Source organism: Hetaerina americana, unplaced genomic scaffold, assembly GCF_022747635.1.
Source record: "Hetaerina americana unplaced genomic scaffold, ioHetAmer1.1.p SCAF_105, whole genome shotgun sequence".
Lineage (NCBI taxonomy): Eukaryota > Metazoa > Arthropoda > Insecta > Odonata > Calopterygidae > Hetaerina > Hetaerina americana.
In genome coordinates this window covers 919,355-945,130 of record NW_027286126.1, presented here as the reverse complement: position 1 = coordinate 945,130, position 25,776 = coordinate 919,355, and the positions used below count along the sequence as shown (strand labels likewise).

Sequence of the window (25,776 nt, the reverse complement as noted above, 5' to 3'; positions counted from 1 at the left end):
AGAGACGTCTCCCTACCCTCCCCTCCTGCCGCGCCCCCTCTCTCTCCCAACAAGTCTTTAAGTAGACCTACGCCGGCGGATGATCAGGCAGATACTGGATGAGAGGTCTCCACAGCGGGGAGAATCCTTAACGTCTTGATCACTCCACAAGGGGTGCTAGGCTGGTGATTTTTCGTGTGTGTTACTCCTCCGTGTTGTGTAGTCGAGAACTCTTAACGCGAAGAGAGGTCTGGAGTGGACACTCGATTGAAGCGGACAGAGAGCTAGCAGCCGGATCCTTCCAAATCGAAGAAGGGCTGAAATTACGCGCCAGGCACCGTAGCTACTACACCCCTGTGAATTTGTTTAGCGCCATTTTAGATTTTACTCGGTCGTGTCGGCCGAAGTGTTCACTGACCGTCTCAAAAGACGCTGTTATTCCAAAATTGTTGTGAAAAGTGACATCGGTAATTGAAAGGTAAGCACTTGATGAATTAATTTCTTTCAATGTATTTTTCCATTTATCCCATGTTTTTTCTCTTACGGTGTTGTTTACCAAGTGAGGTTTTATTTATTATCTTTTTGAACTATGATAGTACTTAAGCCTTATTAATACATGCATACGGAAACGGATATTATAAGCGCATCATAGAGGCAAAGCGATATCCGTCATCGACATATAGTATCCTTTGCAATGAGTACAGGTATTTAGAAAATTGTGAGTCTATCTTTTTAAACATAGTGTTTTGGAAATGAATTCAAAGTATAATTAAGCATGAAAATGTTTTTACAGTTCATGAGCAACTCTTTTTGGGATTTTATTGAAAATTTGCCCTCAGTATATCTGCCATTTTAGTAAAAATAATCCATCCCCATGTTCTCTGAATGCAGGTATGTGGTGAAACGTGTGGGGTGATTTCTTTTCAGTGGTCTAATATCGTGACCCGTTAGGGGAGGCTTTGAGGCAAAGAATGAGCCAATTTGTTTGTGCTGGAGGGCATTAAGAAAAACATGCAATGATGAAATTTTACCCTGATCAATTGTAAACATTGGCGGCGTGAAAGAGTAGCTCACTCGTCGGGCAAGAGTGAATTTTCTTTGGGGTCATCGAGTTCATCGGAGCACATGAATCATTATTTTATTCATTTAGCGAGAGCATGGCTATCGGACACTAAAATCTTTCCAAGCAAATACCATGCGTTGGGGGAAAATCAAATGTTTTTCAATGTTCTTTTGAAAATCAAATGTTTTTCAATGCCCATAAAACACAAGGCATCGCGTTAGTAACATGTTAGTTAAACGAGTATATTCAATATGAAAACTGCTCTTCACCCCAGTACTTAATATTGGGTACGATTAACGAAGTGTTCAACTAAACGGATTATACGACTGAAAAATAATCCAGTAAGGGATGGGAAATTAGCGAAATGTAATGGAGAAAGTATGGATGTGAAAATATACAAAATAAAGGAATTGATATATAGTCGTGGGAGGTGATTTTCAGGGATGATTTTGAGAACAGTTTCGGGCACGTTGGTTGAATCCTTGGCTGAAGGGAACGGAAGAAAACAACGAATTTTTTAAGGTAAGGTTTTAAGGTAACGTGCTATGATTTTATTTCTACCTACTGTCCAGCGGAGAAAAATATATTAAGGGCACCGGTTGATGCCTATTTGTGGGAGTAGGGTAAGGAATAAGCAAACAGATTCTTTCTGAAATAAGGATTCTTGAATTAACTTTGGGACCGACCTAAAAATTGATGATTTAGCATTACAACAATGGATAAATATGAAAATATAAAGGATTGCGGGATTGTTAACGATGAAAGCGGATTGAAGAGCAGAATAAAACGGACGCAAATTACTAATCACAAGTATTATTTTGTGAGCGGAGAATGCAATTTGCACTTTAAGACGGAGGAACGAATTCCTCGGGCGTAAATATAAACCCTGGGGATTTCTCTTTACTTATATTATACGATTAATATTGTTTAACGTCTGGCAAAGTACGTGTTGCATGTGATCGTGAACTAACGCATAATGCTCTCATGCATAATTTTAATCTTTTTTACCATTCTACCATTTCTTATGTTTCTCATTATGTGTCGTATTTCCTAGTCTAGTTACTCATAGGTACCTGTAAGTAAGTACCTCATAAGTTTTTTCGTAATTTACCATTCGCCTGTCAATTAATCATCTACTATCAAGCTTTCTCCATGTTCTCACCAGAAGTCAACATAGCCACCACAATTATCAAGGCAGAGTCTAATGATCGATTGATTGGCTGATGAATGTTTGATTGCTTAGGCGAGGTCCCTGGCGCGTGAAATTCATAGTAAGGGCACCATATCCCTTTTATGTGCCACCTGCTAATTCCCAGAAGGAACCGATCGGAGAAAAAGCACGAAGTTTAGGAGGAGATGGCCTAGGGGTTTTTGAAGGGAAGGGGTTTGAACCGGAGCGTACATGTATGCACCAAGAACCACTAATTTGAAAAGGCACTTGGCTCCCGTGCGAGGTTGAGGCCCCGAGGGCCTCAACCTCGCACGGGAGAGAAGTGGGGTCAATTCGTTCACGCCGTTCCGAAGTGGAACCGTTTTATGCGGTAAAATGCTCTTCGCGATCGTAGAGTTTTGAACGAACACTCCCGTTCGAAGTATTGATGGCGCAAGCAATCCCAGTCGGAGCGGTTGAACATCAAAGAAAGCTGAGCGGAAAATCGTAGTAGGGGCATGCACCTAAGATTTCAATGGCAGACGCTTTTCAGGTTGGCCTTGGTCATCATCGGCTATCGGAAAAAATGGACGTGCAAACGCGTCATGTTCCCCTATTCCTGTATCTCAGTAAACGGTCATTGTCTCCCTGGAACTGTCGGGGTGATTTCATGCTACCAAAGCAGTGTCAGTTTGTGAGAATAGAGAACGGAAACGGATAAGAAAATATTTAGTGCAACATTATCCCAAAGTACGGAAACGAGGAAGCTCTATCGAAAACACTCTTTTACTTGAGAGTAGTAGCTTAGACTTTTAAGTAGTAAAAATGAAGTATTTATTCGTTACCAAAATTTTATTACTTTAATAATATTCATTGAGTTTTACTACGTCCGCAATCTCTTCCATTTGTTCTGTGCAAGGGTTATACTCTCAGAAGTATGAATTATATTATTATAAATTAGAGCGTCATTAAAAAACTTATGGAAGATTTTTTTTCCTTCGTTCATACATTAAATGTAAAAAACATTTGGCTACACACGAATCCTAACTCATAAGATAGCGTTTCGGCGAAGATATTGCAAAAAACCCTTTCCATATATATTTCTGTGCCCTGCCCGATCACGTAATTATATTGGTAGAAGTGTTTCGGAAATTATCTGCGCAAAAAATGTAGTCTCATATTTTCTCCATACGCTCCATATCATACGTTGCTCCCATTCGTTCACCCTCTCAAGACTACCTCCACCCTCCGAACCGGTGAGGTGATTTGTGATTAGAACCGGTTCCAATAAATACCTCAGGAACGGACCATTTTTTAAAGGTTAAACCCTGCTTCGAACGGGGACTCTCCAATTAGTAGCCGAGTGCTCTACCCACTAGTTTACCACACCGTTCAAAGCCAACTTTCCTTAATACCGTCTCAACGTACGCCAATGCCATCCTTTATTTTTCGAATATTTTTCTGTTCAATTTTCAGCGGCTTCCCTTTACTTTGTTAAATCATTTTATCACGTCCTTAAAATGAATTTTTTTCGGTGTAATTAGGCATCTACCTTAAACTTATTGCTCATACTATCATCCATGATGCATTCGCTTTTATCTGCCTATCAAGATCTCTTCTCACCGATTAGACTTTTTCTTCTAATTTATTGATTTTTTTCGGGTTGCCAACGTATTTGAAGGGGTAATAGTAATTTAATGCTCAACCCAAGGCAAAACGAAAAATATTAGCAATATAAGCATCACATTCTTCCTTGAATGTAAAGTATTCGGAGTATTTCATTGTTTTGTTCTTTATGTGAAAAATATTTTTTTACGCCTAAGAAATGACAATTTTAATTCTAATTAGCCCTAACGTGTGTGCAATAAACGCCATCCAAACAGAATAATTGTTTTTTCATCCTATCTTTCATCACTACAGAGGGGGTAATGACTGCAAATACTTCAATTAGTGAAATCTGAAATAATGCCAATCGCAGAAATATAGCGTGTTTCGATATAACATTGTTCTTCTAATGTCTCAAAGGAAAGGTAATCATAATAATAAATATTAAAATCAAGTTTAATACTTGTACGCATGAATACTCCTAAAATTGGCATAGCATTATTTTAAAGCTCTTTAATTAGGATCTAGATATTAAAAGTCTTTAAAGCTCTTTGATTTCGGAAAAAATTACACTAATTTGAACTACTCCAAATCGGTTTCCAGAGGATTCACTTAGGGTGAGTGGGTGGTGTTGCAGGTGCCCAGAGAGGCTTACCTAGGAATCGTACCCAGGCCCTCCGGTCAGGGTGGCTATTTGTATTCTAATGACTCAACATTAATTAAATATTCCTGTATGAGGAAGATTATATGGTTGGTGGTCACCAAATATTCTTGATACTAAGTGGGGTAAATAAAAAATAAATGCTTGTTTATGGCAACAAAATTGGCTGTAATACTGGCCACCATCTAACATGAAAGTGAAACTGGGGTATACCAGGGTATATCTGTGTGTCGACTAATTGCAATGAATGTGGGGAGTTTTTTTAATTGTTAAAACTAATGACTCACGGAGAGGTACCAATGGTTTTTGGAAGAGTTCAGAATGGGTGGATGCAAGGTGAAAGTGGAAGAGTGTGGAAGAAGTATGCAGTGCTGTTGTTTTCGTTGTTTAGAAAGAAGGGATGCGAGTGAAATGACGAAATAGATATTTCAGAGATGAAAATTATTGGTTTCGATAGAAAGGGGAAAGTGACAGGTATAAGTGGCCGAAAAGGCATATAAGGTGTCTCAGGAGCATAAGAACATGCATGGATATGAAAGAGGCCAAAGAAATGTGCAAGGATAGAGTAATGTGGAATAATTTTCGAAGAGGGAGTACCCAACCAGTCATACTCTAAAATCAAACTTGTTTTGACTGTGCTTATATTAGAAGTGCATTCATGTTTGATTTTTTTTGTAATTGCCTCCCTTCCGATTCTAGGCGAAATACATAATTTGGCCCTTCACAATATGCATTAATTTTGGATAGTTTTCGTTTGAAAACATCGAAATTTAAGGACTGTCCATAGAAGGAACTTTCAAATCTGATATTGACGAGGTAGTATTTAATATCGCAAGTAATACCATTTCCAGACGCTTCATTAATTTGAACAAAGAATGAGCTACGATGAGCGAACGCATATATGGCATTGGCGGAGAAAAAGCCGGCAGCCGCACGCCTCCTACAGATTGGCAACACCATCCATCAGCGTGGTCACCAAATTTTTAGAAATGACTTGTCGTCGGTAATAAATTCCTCGGGCTAAGACCAATAAATATGATGGTAGTGATGGTTATATTATTTTTCAAGTCTATTAATGAGCTAAATTTGAGTTGAAATAACTTATATGTGAAATGTTTAAATTCAATTAATTAAAAAGCCTCCTTTTCTTCCGAGTAAGTCAGCGTTTAGAAAAATTTCGGTTTGTAGTCCTAGGGTCCACAGAAAACCATATCCGGCGGCCTGCTTCTAACATATGAACATAGATTATAATACATGTTCAATTAACTTTTACGTTCCTTTCGTTTATCTCAAGTATTCCGGTTATTTGGTACGATTGGACAGTCTGTATAGTAATTATCAATTAAATGGAAACAGCATAGCTGAGCATACACGTGGTTTCCCAATTAACTTTCCCAACTCTTATAATCATATCATTTCTAAACTCAGGATCAGAGTTAATCGGAAATTTTAGCCAAATATTGCAGCATTTTTGACACAGTCGTGCCAATCGAACTGTACTGTTGTTGCGAATCCGAATATGACGTCTTTGGTGAGTTCTGAGGCACTTCCCACTCCGGAGAGAAGGTTAAATGCTCCCCGTGTGCCTGAGTCACTTCCATCAGCCGCGGGTTCTCTCCCTCCCGTGGAATAGAATCTCCCCTCCGCGCACTTCGTCCCCCCATCCCGCTTTCAGGCCATTTGAATTTCTCTATTGGGTGTGCTTGACGTAACGTGTGGGGCCAATGGCTTAAGGAAGGAGGTTACCTCCAGCGAGTTCTCGCGTCATTTCATCACCCTGGGTGCCTATTTCCGCCATGATGCTATGCGCACGTAATAACGGCAAACTGCTCGTAGAAAGGCATTCCGATGAGAAGGCGTGGAAGGGAAGAATAGAAGTGGACCGCTCTAGGTAAAAATAACAATCAATGGGGTGTTTCTGCGTCGAAGAGGCACAGATCGCTAAGAATGCGTGGTAATTTCAACGTAATTGAGAGCGGGCTCGATGAATCATTTAACCATAACTACTCTGATTACATTTATCAATCACCGCTGTGAGACGCCACGCAGAAGTGAGTCAGGTTGGGATACAATCGTTAGTAGTTGGTGTGTAGAGAATGTGAATTTTTTAAGAAGCAATTGTAAAAGGGAGGGGAATAGCAACTTTATCTTAAATCCTAGGGTGTCGTTAACTTTGTTTTTTGTGATCACAAACTTCGGATGGAAAACGAATATTTAAATGTATCAGTATGGGGAGTAATACCTTATATAAAATGGGTGGACCACTCTACCAATATAATTTGAGATCTTGATATCTATAGGTTAATGATTCCCATGAATATTTTAGTGCTATAATCGATAATGATATTTTCATTTGCTAGTATCAATAACTTTTTAGTTGGCTCGACATCGTCAGCAGATGCTAGTAAATATCTCTATTAAAGGCTTCATCTAATAAATCAATACAATGTTATGTAGCTATTTAGGTTAACGTTCCGTTAGGTAATCCTTTTAAAAGACAAATAAAAATGAAATAAGTATTATTTGCACCTTTTACTGATATTTCTTCCACAAGCGACGTTTATGAGAATGTAGTCATTCGTAAAAAAGTAGCTTCCGGATTTCAACAGAGGTTACCATTTTTGGGTACCTTGGACATGCTTTAGCCGACGTACTGATGGCTCTTAGTGAAATGTGTGCTTGCATACGCGCGTGTTCTTGAATGGGCTATTGGAATTTTGCTGGCATTTGACTCAAGAACCCTTCAAGTGATAGATAGATAGATAGATTTATTCGCAACAGAACAATACATAATTGTATGGGCTTCGTTAAGATTCAATTACATTTATAGGTGAATTAACATATATACAAATTCATAGGAATAATAATGTACATGAAATATGAGTATTAAAGATTTAAAAAAAACAGAATTCCCTACATTGGCTCTTTCTATGTACTCTTGGACGTTATAAAAAACATAATTTAAGAAGAAATTTTTCAACTTTTTTTAAAATTTATTTTCTTTGGGGAGTATTCGTTTTAACTCTTCACGAAGTCGATTAAACAGCAATCTTCCTGAAACTTCTGGAGTTTTTGTAGTGCTGCTACTCTGCAATGGTCAATATGAAAATTATCCTTAACCCTAGAGTCGTACTCGTGAACATCCCTATTTCTGACCAGTGAAGGGGTTTTGTTGCAGGCATACAAAATCACATTATACATATAGATACAGGGAATGGTCATGATTTGATCAAAACGAAATGCCACATACGGTATTCATATTGAATACTAGAGTAAAGTGAAATATTGTAAGTAATAGAATAAGGGATACTACTTCATAAAATCCACCCACCAGTATAGGGCCACTTCAAATACGGTAATGTTCTTTATGTTATCGAATTTATCTGTTTAAAATTAAAACATTTTACTGAAATCAAACGCAATTGTTGCCAATATTTTCTGCACTTTTTATTACAGACGTAATTTCCCTTAGCTTTCGTCGTCGTTGGTGTTTGGGAAATTATCTGAGACATTTGATACTGTGAAATATTTTTCTTGGTGTCATGACGAGTGACTTTAGTGGATAAAAGTTTCGCAGAAAATAAAATTTTATACCACTTTTACTTGTGATAAACGTTTCGTTTCTTTGAAAACCTATCATTATAGAATATTGCAATGAATCTTAACCAGTTGTGAAAAGTTAAATATCTACAGCGTGATTCAAGAAACAATAATTAATGGAAATACAGTGGGAAGTGCTTGCTTATTGCTGGTGGAAGCATACATTTCTGAGTCATTGAAATGAGAAATCACAACGAATCGTGTGCTTTTTAGGAGAAATTACTATTGTCTATGAAAGCAATATAAATAGCATGTTACTGAGAATATTACGTCTTAATTAATGAACGACCTTTGAAAAAGAGCATTGATATATCCAGTTTCAGGTTTCCTGTTATCTGAAAGTTCCTAATCCCTAATACCCAGAACGCTGCTCATATCACCAAGTTATGTTATTTACTTGCAAATAAAATTTTTTAGAGGGTAATTTTGCAAATTAGGCTCAATTTTCAGTATCTGAATTGATTTTCTTTTTTTGTTCATTTTTAAAGGTTTACTGCAAGCCTGAGTGCTAATATGAAAGCTAGGTAATATGTTTATGGATAAATTATAAAAGGAAATATTCACATAAAATATATTAACTTAATCACAGTTGCTATTCGTGAGTGTACCTGACCTATTGCATGTAAATTAAATATTAATGATGTAGATTCTACACATCGAACAGATATGATTAACTATTACAATAATCGACCTGAAGGTCGATGTGAAAGGTGAGCTTGAAGTTCAGCGTGTACTAAGCTCTATTTGGCGTGTGAAAGTCACACGTCTGGATAGGAAGTAGTAAAACTAATCAGGAGCGGTTCGATATTTGGTGGTGACAATATGCAGCATTTATTGCGCCATTAAAACCATTATGCTCTAATTTTTTAAATCGCTATAAAATAATGTTACATCCGTATCTTAACAACGGCTTCAGGAATGTCAAATCATAAATCCAAACAAATGGAATCGTGAATTCGATGTCAATCGCAGAAGAAAATCAGCTGCGCCTTGCTTCTGGCTAAATGCTGCGAGTGATTTGAGACGCCAGTTTCCACCACCACTACTTACACAGCTTTTTCGGTGCCCTATGTGGTTGCCCGGGAATATCTGGTACCCGAAAAATCGTACTAGCTTACACTTATTTGGGGGGCGTCCCAATTCAATGGGAACCAAACCTGGACCCTCCAGTCAGGAAACGAACGCTTTCCCTACTAGCCTACTACACCCCCTCCAGGCAGAATATATGTACAACGGCACCAGGTAATATTAGAGTGCCAAACAAATTTGTAATGATATCCTTATGAAAAGAGTGCATTTATTGTAAAATGGCTGAATGAACGGCTACATTTTAAGTCTCATCTAGATTCCTCCATAATCCAGCCCTTCCTGCCTCACTAGATGATGTCTAAATAATCTGAGGCTACGCGCTGCTAGTGATTTGAGACGCCTTTGCCCAACATCACTACTTACACAGTTGTCACAAAAATCGCAGTAATCTAAGTACTGGATTGTCATTACCTTTATTATATATAGTTAAACTATATAACTATTTGCAATGTGATATGTTTTGTTTAAGTTTTTAATTAATTTAACGAGTTGTAAATTTTGTACGATTTTATTATTATAATTTCTAATTCTTCCAAGAATTGTAGTTTTCACTCTCAATATCTCCCTATCCACAGTATATTTTGCAAACATTTTACATAAATAACATTTTTGTAAGATTCTCATTTGCTTTCTGAAGCATGCACATACAAATAAACCTTGCAAGTTGTTCTCACCATTAGATTACTCCTGGCTAAAGGTAAAAAAAGAGTATTTTTTCAATTTTTCTCTACAGTAATAAAATGAAGGCGAGTGAAAGGCAAAAGGGCATTCTATAAACAAAACACCGATTTGCCATTGTATGTACTTTTACTAAAATATGGGAGTTGCATAGCACGGGGAGGGAGGAACGGATTCGAGCTACGAGGCGAGGCTCGTAAAGAGGCGAGCCTACCTCACTGGAGAACCTTGGCAATTGTGTGCCAAATGGTTTACTGTTTCTCAAATACTAACTTTTCCTTCTTATCTTAATAACCACTGCCTTTCTCTATGCACAAAATTTTGTTTACGCTAATGTATCTGCCCGCTGCGTGCTAGCATTCGATACATCTGTTAAGCGTAACTAATTGAAATGCGACATGACGCCCATTACAACGCTCCATCCGTTTTCTCTGCCGGTCTGTGCGCATATTTCTTACTTTCCGAATAAGCCATGTACGTACATTGTACGTATACTACCTTGATCAAAAAGTTCCCGGAATAACCACCGTGTGGCGCTCCCATCGTTCCGATTTGAGTTCTGTTTTTTTTTTGTTAAATTGGTACATCTGTTGTTGATATTCCCTTTAAATCTTAGTGTCATAACTTGACATTTGCAAAAGTTACGGTCGGTTTTCGGTATGTCCATCAGTGCTTCCTGCGATTTTTCCATTACTTCCTCTCGGCTGCTAAAACGCGTTCCCCGTAATGGTTTTTTAACTCGATTGAACAGAAAGAAGTCACAGGGAGCCAAATCAGGTGAATTCGGTGGCTGTTGGATGGTATTTGTTGCATTTTTCGTCAAAAAATTACGAATAATGATAGCACTGTGCGACGGTGCGTTATCATGGTGCAAAATCCACGAGTTTTCTGCCCACATTTCTGGTCTCTTTCGGCGAATTGCTTCACGCAAACGTCTCATAACGCCCAAATAATACTCTTTGTTTACTGTCTGGCCTTCTGGCAAAAATTCATGATGCACTACACCGTTGTAATCCATGAAAACCGTCAGCATTGCCTTCTTTTTTGACTGAAAACGACGTGGTTTTTTTGGTCTCGGCTCATTTGGTGAACGCCATTCACTTGCCTGATGTCTGGATTGCGTGTCGTACTCATAAACCCACGTCTCGTCTCCAGTAATGATCCTTTTGATGAATGTGGGATCGGATTCAGCCTCGCAAATCATGTCTTTTGCGACGTCAACACGGTCTCTTTTTTGCATGAAATTGAGGTCTTTTGGCATGCTACACGACGGAAACCCAAATCATTAACCACAATGTCTTGGGCGGATCCATAGGCAATGTTCAAGTCCTCCGCTATTTCTCTGATGGTTAATTTGCGGTTATTGACCAACATTTCTTTTACTTTATCAATTTTTTCACCGACTTTCGATGTCGATGGTCTGCCACTGCGTTCATCATCTTCGGTTGACTCACGACCACTTCTGAACCGCTCGTGCCACTGGTAAACGACCGTTTTTTTTAGAGAATCGTTGCCGAAACACTTTTCCAACATTTCCAACGTCCGTGCGCCACTAAATCCGTTTTTTACGCAAAATTTAATACAAGTTCGTTGTTGCAAATTTAAATCCATTTCTGCAATTGTAAAAAATCGCCAACACACACAGAGATAGATGTACTCTTGGCTACGTAACTTTTGCAAATGTCAAGTTATGACACTAAGATTTAAAGGGAATATCAACAACAGATGTACCAATTTAACAAAAAAAACAGAACTCAAATCGGAACGATGGGAGCGCCACACGGTGGTTATTCCGGGAACTTTTTGATCAAGGTAGTATAACAGGAAATAGTGCTGCTTCATCAATTATCATAGCGTTATATTTCCTCAGCATACCTTATCCATGGAGAAGTATTGAAAGTAAGTTCCTTAAGTGATCCGCAACCTGATCACCCCGAAGCGCTCCCGTCCCGGGAGCAATGTAATGAAAGTGGGTAGTTGATAACGTGGGATAGGATAGTGGATAGATAGACAGTAGATAGGAGATCATGTGTGTCGCTGATGATAGAAGAGTGGAAAGATAGAGAGGAAGGAAGAGAATGACATTCAAAGATGAGTAGGACAAATATTTGATGGAAGACGTGAAAATATTAAATTATTCTTCGCTAGTATAGGCGTCCACTCTCTGGGCGTGTTGGCACATGCGAAAGAAGGAAAAGAAAATTTCGTCGATAATATTCATAACTCCTGCCAGAGTTTGGCCTCAATAACGAAGGAATATTAGACTAAATGTTTCTTGTGCTTTTTTATCAAACGTGGCAACTGTAAATAGTTCGGTTAGCGCAGCTAAAAATTCAAATCTCAGCTGCTGGGAAGCAAAACCAGGGTCCTAGTTCTAGGGAATTCCCTCAACGGATTGGGCACCTTGGTGTGGCAGAGCCAGACGAGGAATGTTCGTAGCTAAAGGGTAGCTACCGCGAAACGAACTCTCTTGCTCTGGCTCGGATAAGGGTCGGCGCTTTATTTGAAGGCAGTCAACGAGGCAGGTATCCTTTTTGGCAAAATAACCTTAAGCCTTGCTTCCCCATATGTGGGCCATCAATCCGAAGGTTGACATAGCTCTTCGCGAACCATTTCATAAGGCAGATACATAAGGCACTGGCGTAGGGGAAGCAAATTGTTGAAGGGGCGCCTATTTCACTTTACGGCATTATGAATTACATTTGGTGAATAGGGTAGTAAAAACATGATATAGCGACTTCATGGAGCTCTAATGTGTGCCTCTCGGGTCAGCATATTTAGCCGCTATCTATAAATTATTAACTTAGGTTTTCAATCTTTTTCTAATAGTGGAGTTCCAACTTATTTTTTCTTGCGGTACCCTATGGCTATATAATACGTTCTCTAGGGCCTTCATGAATAAGGGTTTGTGTAGGTAAGGGAAGCCCCTTAGTCCTAGGCCTCACTCGGCGAATAGGTGCATGTAGGAGTAGCGAGAGTACTGGGGACTCTCTGTACCCAGGAACGACCTATTTTCTCCAGCTTTGCCTCTTAAAAGATAATTTATTGGCATAGAAGGGACATATAGCGCCTGGAAGCAAATTCAGAAAGGGATCTGGATGTAAAAAAGTGACAAGGAGACTGATGTGGTGTATTCTAGTTAGGTTCTCTTTAGGGAAGACAATGTGGAGAAATCAGTGTTCTCACAGCTGAAATATATGCAAATGATAGGTTTAGACATAAATGTGGGTCATATAGGCGAGTGCTTGGAAAGGCTGATCATTTCAGATAAGTGAGAGGGATTTAAATCCATGAGGGTGTCCTGATTCAATGGTGAATTTCGTTCATATGCTCAGTACTTTTAATTACCATGGCTGCCTATTACTATATATTTAAGAGTGTAGTTTAGGATAGTGCTTCTCTACCTATGGGCCATCGTGGCCCTTTTTTTGGTGCACCAAAACAAATTTTGCATGCATTTGCTAAGAAATGCATATATTTGTATCGTATCTGACATAAAGAGGAAATAAAATAGAGCGTATGCATTTGAAGTTCACACTTGGTAATAACTGATGAATTAATAGGTTCACAAAGGTAGAACTTTAATGCATCCCTTAGTAGAAATTATATACTGTAGTCAATAAAATGAACTGAACGATATTCCAAGGTAAATTTTTTAATTACATTTTGGCTGTTAAATTAATTTCACTGTATTTTATTTTGAAGTCAATAAGAATCTTGACTCTGGGGCAGATTGCAACAAAAATGGTTGCTTGAAATAACAAAAGATTGAACATCTGCATTAAAATGATAATCATAAAATTGCATTTAAAAAGTTACATTTTATGGCCATGCACTCATATTACTCACCATTTTGGCCAGCCATTCATAATTTCATGTCAAAAATGCTTTTAATGACTTGTTTGTTTTCTGTAGGAATTCATTTCTAGTGGACGGCAGTACTGTCATTTTTCAGAGACAGAGTTGGATTTGAATACTGGACATCACAACATCTGCCCTTTTTGATTGATTGTGTTAGCAGAGATTGGCAACTGAACACAGTGCTTAGTGCCAGCAGTGTCAGGAGCATATGTAAGTCTTCAGTTAAGGTTGATGTCAATCATATCAATGAGAGATAAAAAAAATTGAAATTCAAAACATTCTGATGTCTAAGTGGCAAAAATAAGAGGAAATACATAAAGAGATAGACCGTCAAAGCTTGGACCCCAATTAGTGCAGTTTTCTATGGAAGTTATGTCTATATTATTTATATAAAAGATATGAAAATAATCTATTCTAAAGCCTTCTTCTAAAGAAAACTTGCTGAATTTTTGCCCATGAATGAGTACAGTTTGACTTGGAGAAAAAATTCTGTTAACCAGCTTTGAATATTTATTTATCATGCCTCATAAACAGAGATCAGCTGCAAGATGTACATAACATTTTATTTATATATTTGTGTCTTTAATCTTCTGTTATCAGCATTTTGCTGACAGTTATATTCAATTAGTACCTTCCTAGGTTTTGTGTTAGATAGCAGCATTGATGAAATTTATCAAAGGATGGACAAAATCTGAGCAATTGAAACATTTGGAGTTAACATTTATAATTTCTTGCATGGGTTTTCTACTTTCATGCTTAGTTTGCATATTGATAAAAAGTATCCTTGAGCTAGGCAAGTGACTCGTTGCTTTCATTGATAAAAAAACCATTAACACAGAAATCAACCTGAAGGTTGGTTTAATAGGTGATGATAGAGTCCACCCAGTACTAAGCCAGACAGTGTGTAAAACACACACATCAGGGTAGGAGAGCCAGTTCCTTTCTCTGTACCAATTGTGGTTTCCCAGGAAGATCTGGTCCCCAAAAAATCACAAGGCTTGGGTGGCATAGAGAGAGTTGCCCGGGAATAGAACCTGGACCCTCCGGTTAGTAGATGAACATTCTACCCCTGGACTGCCGCAACCCAACTTGCATTTAAATAACCTACGAAATGAACATGCTATATAAATATTAATTTTGAATTAACAGAATAAATAATGCCCTAATTTAATTCACTGCTTTGCCTTCCACAGCAATTCCTTTAAATGCTGGTTGTTTAAATATCAGAAACAGTAGTTATCGCATAATGTTCATTTTTAATAGTTCTGATCACAATTGATCCAATATATTAAGTACTCATAACAACCTATTAAGTATTCATTTGTTGTCTCTGGCGTAACTTTATGGAATCTATACAACAAGTTGAAATGAAATAAGTAACTTTGTGATTCGACTCACACTTTATTTAAAACACAACCTAGGTTTCGAGGACGTCATCATCGCCTGATGATGGCATCCAGTATCAAAACCTTGGTCATACCCTATATAAAGTGTGTGTGGAATTACGAAGTTACTGATTTCATTTCAATTAAGTACTCATATCTATTTGGGAGTAATTTTTAAAATTTTATTTTTATTAAACTAATAAAAAATATTTTGTATTAACACATGAAGAAAATATCAATTTACATTATGTATATTCCATTGCCTTTTTCTTTTAAATATTTAGTTACTTAAACAATTATATTTCACTACATTAAGTCATATTATTATTTAAAATAGCATGATATAGAAATAGTAAATGCATATTTCAAGTTTCCCTTAGAGAATATTTAATTAAAATATACTTATTTTTTATATTACAGAAGTCAAAACTTCTCCTGGTTAATGATGAATTATCATATGGCCAATTGTATGAATACCTGGCTCCACATTGGAGAGAAAGTCATAAATCCTGTAAAGGTAACTAAGCATCCATGTTAAAATATAAATAATACCTTGATTTATTTTTTGTAGCTTACTTTTTCAATTATCTTAATCCCCACATTATTGGAATTTGGAATTTTAACAAAAATTGCTCCCTGACTCACACCATTCATTATTCACAGGTAAAAACAGCTGCAATGGAACTTTTTGTACATCAAGTCAGTGATGCTGTTTTCAAGTATACTTGGGTCGTAAAAAATTATTCAAAATTTGTTGCAGCACATGAAGGATTTGATAGTCCACCATTTGAAGTTAACATAAATGGAATGCACACCAAATGGGGTCTTTCAATCAGATTTTGGAAAGGAACTGATGGGCATCGTTTACTAAATCCAATTGTATTGTGCTTAAACCAGATCTCACGAAAAAATGTATTCCAAATTATATCAGATGATGATTTCAACGAATCTTCAGTCATGAGCCAACATAATAAAAAGATTCATATTAGCTTTCAGTTTGGTTTGTTTAACCATAGCAATGGTCAGGATGATCCAATCTCAGTGACAAGCTGTTCTTTGCCGGCACAATCATCTCAGGACTTGATCTCTGTTGGATTTCAAGAGGTATTCATCAAAAAGAGACACCTAGATGCAAAGGGAAATATTATAATTATGGTTAAATTGCAAATGCATTCCAATGAGGAGAAAGAGAAACACACTCTTTCCAATGATATGCAAAAAATGATGGAATTAATTCAATCCATTAGAAGAGAGGATGTGGATGCCAGCTTGCCTGATATTGTGATATTAACAGCTCAGGGTGAGGATTTCCCAGTTCACAGACATATCATGGCTTGCAGATCAAAAGTATTTGCTGAACTATTTGAATCACCAGTTGGAACAAATGGACACACACTCCACAAAATTTTACCACGCGGTGCCTCCAACTTCATGAATGTTCATAAGTTTGACATGGATGATTTAAGTAAGGAATGTCTCCAACAACTGGTTAACTATGCTTACACTGATCGGGTGAAAGGTTTGGATGCACATGCAAATGCTTTACTGGCTGCTGCTGAACGCTATGCTCTGCCAGGTTTAAAAACCCTCTGTGCTCAATCTTTGGCAAACACAATACAACCAGGAAATGTAGCCAACTTACTTTTACTTGCTGATAGATGCCATTGTCATGCACTTAAACAGAAGGCTTTATCTTATTGTGAGGGACATGCTAAGCGTATATGTAAGAACCTGGCGTGGAAAGTAATGGAGGTGATTAGCCCAAAGCTATTTCAAGAGGCTTGTGAAGTTGGGTTGGGTGACTCAAGTCCAAGGCTTGGATAGTCACCGCTGAAGATGAAAAAGTATGAGGTACACACTCACAGAAGATTTTTAAAGGTCATTCAGGCTAGCATTCCATGAATTTCAGAAGTAAGAGCATTGCTCTGATATGTTCCCTCCATTGGATGAAGGAAATGTATTAAAGAATAAATTATCAGGGTAGGCTGAAAAGTAATGCACACATGCTTGTAGAGCATGAACAAAAGTAAATAGCAAGAGCGGGCAAAAATTACATTTAAGTGCAATTCTTAAGTTTCAAAATCATATTTTTTTTTCAACATAGTCACCGTTAAGGCACATATTACTCCCAATGTATAAAAAGTTTTTTCATTCCATCACTTAAAAACTCTTCTGACTTTTGTCGAATCTAGGACTTGACAGCTGCCTTTACCTCATCGTCCAAGGTGTAATGATTGTCCTTGAGGTGTCTCTTGAGTTGAGGAAAAAAATTAAAATAGTAAGGCACAAGATTGGGGGATTAAAGAGGGTATGGAATTATTTTCAAATTTTAGGTTTCACAGAGCCTCTCCAGTTGCACGCGAGGTGTGTGGATGAGTGTTGTCATGTTGCAAGATTATTGGCACCAAGCTGCCTTTAAAATGAAAAACTTCTTCCTTGGATATTCCAATATAGTATGCGATATGCTTTTGAGTGAATTTCCAGGCATTTTGAATTAAATCTTCAAAGATTTTGTGATGTTTATCGTCTGTGGCAGTGATCGGACATCTGTTGCATGTTTCATCAACTACTATGGCTTTTCCAGGCTCGCAACTTGAAATTTTACTACCCATCAATTTACAGTAGACCTATCAACCGAATTGTCACCATAAACAGCCTTTAAACGACAATGAATCTCAGTAATAGTCACTTTTTCAGCAGTTAAAAATTCGATAACAGCATGCTGTTTAACTCACATTGACATAGCACTAGAACACGCCTCCATACTTCTGCTTCTCGAAATACACTGGATGAACGCAGTGACCTCAAACGAGTGCATGTTCATTAAGGGGGGATGTTACCTCCACGTGCCACCTGGCATGCTTTTTAAGGTCATTTAGTTTGTGCTCAACTAGTATGTGTGCATTAATTTTCAGCCTACCCTTGTAGGTTTCCTGTTTATTGAAACACTATCCTATTTAGCAAATTTTGGCAGCTAATTTTTAAAAAATACTGTTTGCATGCAAGTGTAGTCTCTTTAACTTTTCTACCACTATTGTCATCAAGACTTGGGACCTTCATTCAGACAAAAAGGGCAATAATGGAAAGAGAAGACATCCTTTTTTAGGTGTTTAGGATCTATTGAAACTTTGATGCACTTGAGTTCATACTTTTCCCTTAAAAATATAAATCAATTCATAGGTGCCATTTCCATATATTCCTCTCCTAAGAATTAAAAGTAGGTGCTTAGCTAATACACAGAGTAGGCAGATAGCTCATAATATCATATTTTATCTTACATATTTACACATATTGGTTAATAAGTATATTGTTTACATTCCATTTAGCACTTAATACATTGCACTCTTCTATTGTAGATAATATTTTGCTACCATAGACCATGATACTTCCACAAGAACCGAATTCCATATTGTTATATACCTAAAACAATTGTACCAAAATCTTTACTCTTATATTTTCTATTGTTAGGCAACATGCATTTTGTGGATTACATGAAATGTTTGCTGTTGCAATTGTATGGCATGGGCTTTATTTAACCTTTTACTTATTATATGGCTTGGGTGAAGCTAAGTTGTATGTACCTACCTCTTTCATTCCAGGGCTGATGCTCAAGCATTTTAATTAAGGCAGTATTGTCAACCCTATTATATGAACATAATCATTTATCAATAACCTTAACCCATTCTAAATCTGTCATGAAAATCCAAAACTTGTTTTTATTAAGTATTCCTTTATCACCAACAAGGTACCTACTGACTTTGTACTATTTATAAACAATCTGTCAATAAACTAAATTGCCAAGTATCTTCTGGGATGTCTTTATTGAAAGCTACTCCCATGCTAGGCTTCCAAATATACACATCTAGTTCATGATCCATGTCTCAGATGAGACTGTGGTATACACAGCTTAAAGCCCATTTATCATTTTATAAAGTTTGACCATGACTTACTCTTACTGCTTTAGGAAATTAAAGGAAAAGACTAAGCAACATTTCTTTCATCATTCACTTTGGTTCTGGTCCATCTGTGCTGCCAACTTTATTTGGTGATAAACATGGCCATTATCTCCCCTGTAGTATATTGCTTCTTTCAGTGTACAACAGAAGTGTATCAGAAATTTTTATTTCTGAACTCGGCAAAAAGTTCCCTCCTTTGACCAAAACCATTCAAATAATTAAGCAGATAGGATGCTATGTTAAACAAAAAGTGCTCAAAAAACTCAAAAATATATTTTAATCCAGAAGGTAACAACAAATGAATCTCTATAATAAGAAAATGGCAAAAGAATTAGCAAAATTATGACTTGGCCATGTGGAACCAAACCATATTTTTTACAGCAAAACTTGTGCCCAGAAAAATCTTTAAATCAGTGCCAAAATACATAAGCATCTCTCAACTACATATGAAGAAATTAATCAACTGGACAAATGCTTAAGTTTAGGTCACATGGACTGGATATTGGAGAGTGCTAGTTCTTAGCCAGGAGGAGGGGAAGTAAAACTGTTGATTTTCAGGTTCTACCAAGGGTTATGTACATGCGTACTTCACTGTACTATGTGTATTATCTCGCCTCCACTTATTATTTAGCTCTCCATTCTTTGTTCTCCCTAATTCTGTGCTCATGTTGTTCAATTTCCCTCTTTCATTTTCTTATTAATTGTTTCCTTGGTAGTTCGCTAACCCTATTTCCATTTGCCATTCTGATCGTTTTGTATATTCCATTCTTTTTTTCTTGTTTGAGACAGTGTCATCTTTTGCCTATGGTGCCCATCTCCTAATTTTTGCTCAGAATTTCATCAACTGCCTCTTGGTAGTCTTTCCTACTTACCAGAGTTGTCTTAAACATTCCACTTTCTTAGCTCCTTTCCTTCCTCACTCTCTTAAGTTACTTACTACATTTAATGAGCACTAAATTGCAATCTGAATTTACATCTACTCCTGGGAGAATATGTAAATTGATCACTTTATTATAAAATGTATGCCCTAGCAAAATATAGTTGAATGATATCTCTTACCATTTCCCATGCGTACCTATGTCTTACTGCGTTGTTAAAAAACATGTGTTATAATTTAGTAGTTCTCCTGCAAAGCTCTATAGTTTTCTTTCCAGTCATTCCTTCTTTCTAAACTGTATTCTTCATCCTCACTCTTGTCTTCCTCACGGTGCGGAAAAGCGGTGGTACTCACCTATGAGTACCACCGCTTTTCAGTCCTCCATCACTATGATTTTCTTTCTGGTATATTCACAATCATACCATATAACTTTTTGTACATACTTCTTCTACCTCTATGATACCTTGTCAGTTTGCACCCCTAGATTACCATCAGATTGATCAGGTCTGCTAATAATAATATTGCATCATTCACATTCACTACCCTTCTCCCCAGTTTCCTATTCAGTACTCTGGTCATCCCACTTTGGCTCTTTGCCCCCCCCCCACAATATATTACTCTGTGACTATCACTCCTTAATCCCCATTACACTTCACTCTCATTTCACAAGGTCCAGCATGTTTATATTTCCTCTCTCCATCTCTTGACCCCAAACTTCCGCCCTCAGAAATGCCCAAACTTTCCAACCCCTCTTTTTCAAAGGAGCATTGCACCTTATCCCTCGCCTTTTCTGTTGCTATCCCCTCAGCTACAGATGAATTTCATGCTAAGATGACCATATAGGCCTTGCCTCCTCAGCTGCTGGACACAACACTCAGCCCTGTTGGCCGAGTCTCTTAGTTGCCTGGACTACTTCCCATGTTAGGTCTTTCATCATTTGGGATAAATAATTGATGTGGTTTTCTGTTCCTATCAAGACCTTTCAAATGAGCTGTCAATAAAACTCCAAAGGGTTCATGTGTATGCTTCATTTACAGTTTGAAAATTGCTGATCTCATAACATAATACATAAACTAAACTGGTTATTTCCGGAATCTCATAGGAAAATCCGTGTTGTCCTTACCTTGTCAAATACTAAAATATAAAACTCAACAGTATTTTGCCAATGACCTGAATAGGCTTGATAGAATGCATAAAGTAAATAATACTAGAGGTAATAATAAACTTGTTATCCCTTGTCAGGGAGCAACTACATACATATTGCAGTCACAGCATGCTTCCAGTGGATTTAGTAATCATCCATCATAACGAATGTACCTTATCTACCATCATTCAAGCTAGCACTACATAGATTACTAATTTCCCAGAGAACAAACAAGAAAAAATAACTATCCAGTTTTAACTAGAATTCAAGATCCTCCCTATTTATTTCTCAGGAGCATCATACTTTGTATTGGTAATTGTAGTAATAACCAGGAATATTGCCGTGTTGTGTTATAGTTAGTAATTGAAATAGGCAACTAATGTACCATGTTGTTTTATATTAGTCCCAAGATCTATTATTTACTAATTTTATTGCTATTTATGTATGCTATGTGAAATTTGTCCATAACTTGATTCTGTAAATGTGTGACGAGGGTTTAGGTGGTAGAAGTGACTCCATTGGTCCCAATCTCATCCCCAAATGAAGACAATTATCAATTTCTCTACCCTTAAACCTACCAGGCATGGGGACTCCACTAGAAGCAATTGCTCCCACCAGCATAGTTCTATGGGTCATAGGAACATGCAAGCCCTTTCCCCATATCAAGGTAGTAGTCCATAGGAAGAGGTGAATCTTTAACAAATAAATAAGTTAAAGACATGAAATCAATACCACCATTTTGTAGCAAAATGTTTTATTCCATTGAAAGGAAAAAGATTAAAACTATAGAAAAACTTACAATAATATGAAGATTATAAAACTAGACTTGTTATCATTTAACTCAGAAAAATCAATCCAATCACATACTTTTCCTTGGAATTTAAATTGATGCATTGTTCCTTCCTAAGTACAACTTCCACAAAGTGAATTGTATAACTTCCAAAAAGTGAAGCCTGGAATCATTAAGTTTATACCTTTTATTGTATCCTGGCACTCGAGGTGTTTGTTTGATTATTATTGCTACAATTTTTACATTTTTTGTTGGATAACTTCACAAAAAATAAATTAAGGTCTCATTATACCATATGCCATTCTCAGATGTTACAAAAATGGCTTACAACAATGTTTAAATGAAAATAAATTCTTAGATCACAGCTTAAAACCATGCTATAACAATCAATATTATTGACTAAACATAAATGAGTTTTGAAACATTTGGCCTTATATACTTAATTATAAAAATGTATGTGAAATTTATTTTTCATTCTTCAAACATACAATTTTAGACCAACTCTGCTGGTTTCAGAGAAGACCTATGTTTGTCAGTATTGGAGAGCACATTTGAGCCTCCATTGTGCAAATAATAAACCTGAACTAATAGTTCGTCTATCATTATAGGCAATTAAGGCGATACACGGATAACTATGGAAGGAATATCTGGCATCAGCAATCATTTAAAACTATTTATACTAAGTATGAAACTGAGTCCATTTTTGGAAAATAACTTTTCATTAATTATTCTCACTGCTATCAAATAATTTATTAGGTGTCATTTAAATAAGATTTCTGAGAGTTTTCAAGAACTGCTGATAATTACTTCCCTGCACAGGAAATGGATTTCCAATACTTTAAAGCCAGGTAGTCTTAAGTGCCCTCTAGATAAAACCTAACTAACCTGATTTACTAAAAAAACATCTGCATCACCGAAGATGTGTAATTTTTTGGGTGCCAGAACTTCGTGGGAAACCACAGGAGGCAAAGCTCAATGTGTACCAACCCCAATATATAACATTTGAAGTTTACACATTGATGGGGTAAGTTCTTTTCCCAATACCACGCATGACTTCCCACGAAGACCTGGCACCTAAAGAACATACACAGCTTAATTGATGCTGATTTCAAGGGTACCACTTTGGTTTGAATGTGTGACCTTCCCTTCAGTCACCAAAAACCCCAAACTCCATCTAATAGGATACCATGCCTTTCATTGTAAATCAGCAACTACCAAAATTTAATGTAAAGATAAAATCCACACGGATATGATCACAGACTGATCAGTGATCACCTTCAGCATTGATGGGAGGAGACACTTTCAGATGTTAATATGCCATGATGGATACACATTACTGACTGACCAAAAGTCACAACCCCCAAAATGAAAGTTATGATAGACAAGACTATAGATGGTGATAATGTTTTGAAACAATCACTTCTTTCACATTCTCAGTTAATCATAGCTTTTTTAAGGCAAAGATTCATTTCAGTTATCTAAATAGACATCATGATTCACAGTTGAATGATAATAATTGGCATGGAAATGACATGGGTCCCATCACATCATCTTTATTGAATGGCTCGAAGTCAATTAATTTTCACTTTTGTGAGTTGGTATATTCTTTCACTGTAATTAAAACACTAGGTAATAGAATATTGATGTTTTTCCATGCATGAAAGTATATGTGCCATTGCCAAAGTTCTTTCCTGTACACCATTCTCTAATGCATTCATAAGGAACTATATACATATCATGTACACAAAAGCTGGAGACACTAGGAGATTTGATACCCTGAAACTAAGTAAATGAATTGAGATAGTTCTGGGATTCAAAGAACGATAGCTGGGGAATATTTTAAGGCAGAGGTTGCAGCAGCTGTGTTCAAGAGCATAGTAGACACTAGCTGCAATACAGTACTCAGTGAAAGCCAAGAGCTGAGTATTGTGTTACAGCTAGCATCTGTTTTGCTAATGACAGCTACTGCAACACAGGAGAAATGCAGAGCTACAAAACACTCTGTATTCAGAGAAGTTCAAATTTTTCCCTGCAAAAAGATTTTAAATCAATATCAAACATGCATGCTCAAATTTGAGAATTGATGACTTGGCTGAACATAGTTTTGCTGAAAAGATGAAGAATTTTTCCAATGGTTATGTTTGGAAAGAGCAGAAACATTTCCGTTTTTGATTACCGGGATTCACCATGTCCCAAAAAAAATGACTAAAGAAAGCTCAACAAATTTTAACATGATGATTTAATAGTCTTGATTGCCTCAATTGCTTGGCACCATGCGGAGGAGGAAAAGGGATCATTTATGACTTTATTCACAAATTTGAGTCCCTTACCTCAGGGACCCAAATGAATACACAAACAGTTTCGCATCAGTATTTCATGTTGAATTTTTTATAAGAAAACAGCAAATTAAAATTCACCATAAATATGGTTTTTTTAATTAGAACACTGTATCTATTTCAAAATGAAGATTCCTTCCTTAGCTAACAATCAATTGGGATACTTAAACTTACATGGCCCATTGTGAAAGTAATGCGCATGATTTTATTGTGCCGCAACTCTCCATGGCAGCATGGTAAAACCGGTTGGGAAATGCGGGGTGGGGGGGGTCTGCCCTTCCAACACAGCTGGTCACCAGTATTCTCTGAGCAGTCTGTGCCTCCGCGTGAAGTGCATTTTTCGACTTTGTAACACCATCTAATTGAACACCCAGTCACATGCCACATTCCCCCAGCCACACGTCCATGATCATTACCAACTTCCTGGCCTGGAGCACCCCGGTGGTCCTCCAGCCCCCTTACAGTCCCGATTTGGCTCCGTGAGACTTTTTTTTTGTCTCCCTGACTGAAGAGAAAGTTGAAAGGAAACCATTGGGTGACCATGGAAAACATTCAACAGCATGTTACAATGATGAGAGGCATTCCTGTCGAGGAGTTTCAGAGTGGCTTCCAGACATGGCAGTCATGTCTCCACGAGTGTATTGATGCAGGGGGAAAATATTTTGAAGAATTGTAAGCATTTGTACAATGAATGAATCTATTTGTCCCAGAGAATGCGCATTACTTTTACAGTGAACCTTGTATATAGTAAATAAAATAAAACAGACAAAATATGATGGTTATATAATTGGTAAAACATTTAAAAAAGTATGGAGAATTAGCATTAAATATTACTCTTCTTTTAAATGAATATTAATTTTCAGTTATCTCTGGAAGTAGATTGTCCCTAAAGTATCAAAAATTATTGGGCCTGGATGGGAGCAGGATCTATGCATAGAATGTTTTTCTAACCGAAACTATAAATAAAAAAAACAACAAAGGTGTTATGATATAGTGTGTGTTAAGTATCTTATAAAGCGTTAAGCCGCTGCTTACTGTGCAGAGAAAATCAATTGAAACTGGCAGATTCTGTAATGTTGAAAATTTTAATTTAAATCCCTTAATGAGCAATCTTAGTGCTATGGGCCGAATGAAATGATATCCCACAGAAAGCATATGAGCCATGAAAGGCACATTGGATTGGAAAACGTGAAGTCACCCGCAGACTGGAAAATGTGTGTTTGGCCAGAAAATAAAGATGCAATTTAAAGATTTCCATGTTTACACAGATGTTGAATCACTCATAATATTGATCGACCACTGTGGGTGTCATGCAAGGGTCTTGATATTAATGATTCATGTACATGTAGATGATAGGAAAATAAATGTACCTTCGGTATTATTCATAATACAGAGATTCTTGCTAAATGCCATACTAGTTATATTAGGCTTCCACTGTGTTCGTTCGCCTTTTGTGCAAGAGGAGTTACATTGAATACATTCACTGAGCAAGCACTGCTTAGTTAAATATTTTGGAAATATGAACTGAGCAAAATTAACATCTAATACAACACATTCTCTAGCCTTAGATAGGGCAAAGCATTATCAACTTTCATGATAAAA

At 37.0% G+C, this 25,776-nt stretch overlaps 1 protein-coding gene across 1 annotated transcript; it reads left to right on the top strand.

Annotated features, from left to right (window-relative positions):
* Positions 1-116: 116 nt before the first annotated feature.
* LOC139700574 (TD and POZ domain-containing protein 1-like) lies at positions 117-18,875 on the top strand. The gene is made up of 4 exons (XM_071599104.1): positions 117-457; positions 13,741-13,896; positions 15,492-15,588; positions 15,735-18,875. Exons 3-4 carry the CDS (start codon positions 15,514-15,516, stop codon positions 16,893-16,895), a joined length of 1,236 nt encoding a protein of 411 aa, XP_071455205.1. The 5' UTR covers positions 117-457; positions 13,741-13,896; positions 15,492-15,513; the 3' UTR covers positions 16,896-18,875.
* Positions 18,876-25,776: the final 6,901 nt, after the last annotated feature.

Bases quoted from the DNA above. Each gene is read 5' to 3' on its own strand.
- LOC139700574 (XM_071599104.1), top strand. From the start codon at position 15,514: ATGATGAATTATCATATGGCCAATTGTATGAATACCTGGCTCCACATT. The intron at 15,589-15,734 runs GTAACTAAGCAT...CATTATTCACAG, and splicing joins AAGTCATAAATCCTGTAAAG to GTAAAAACAGCTGCAATGGA.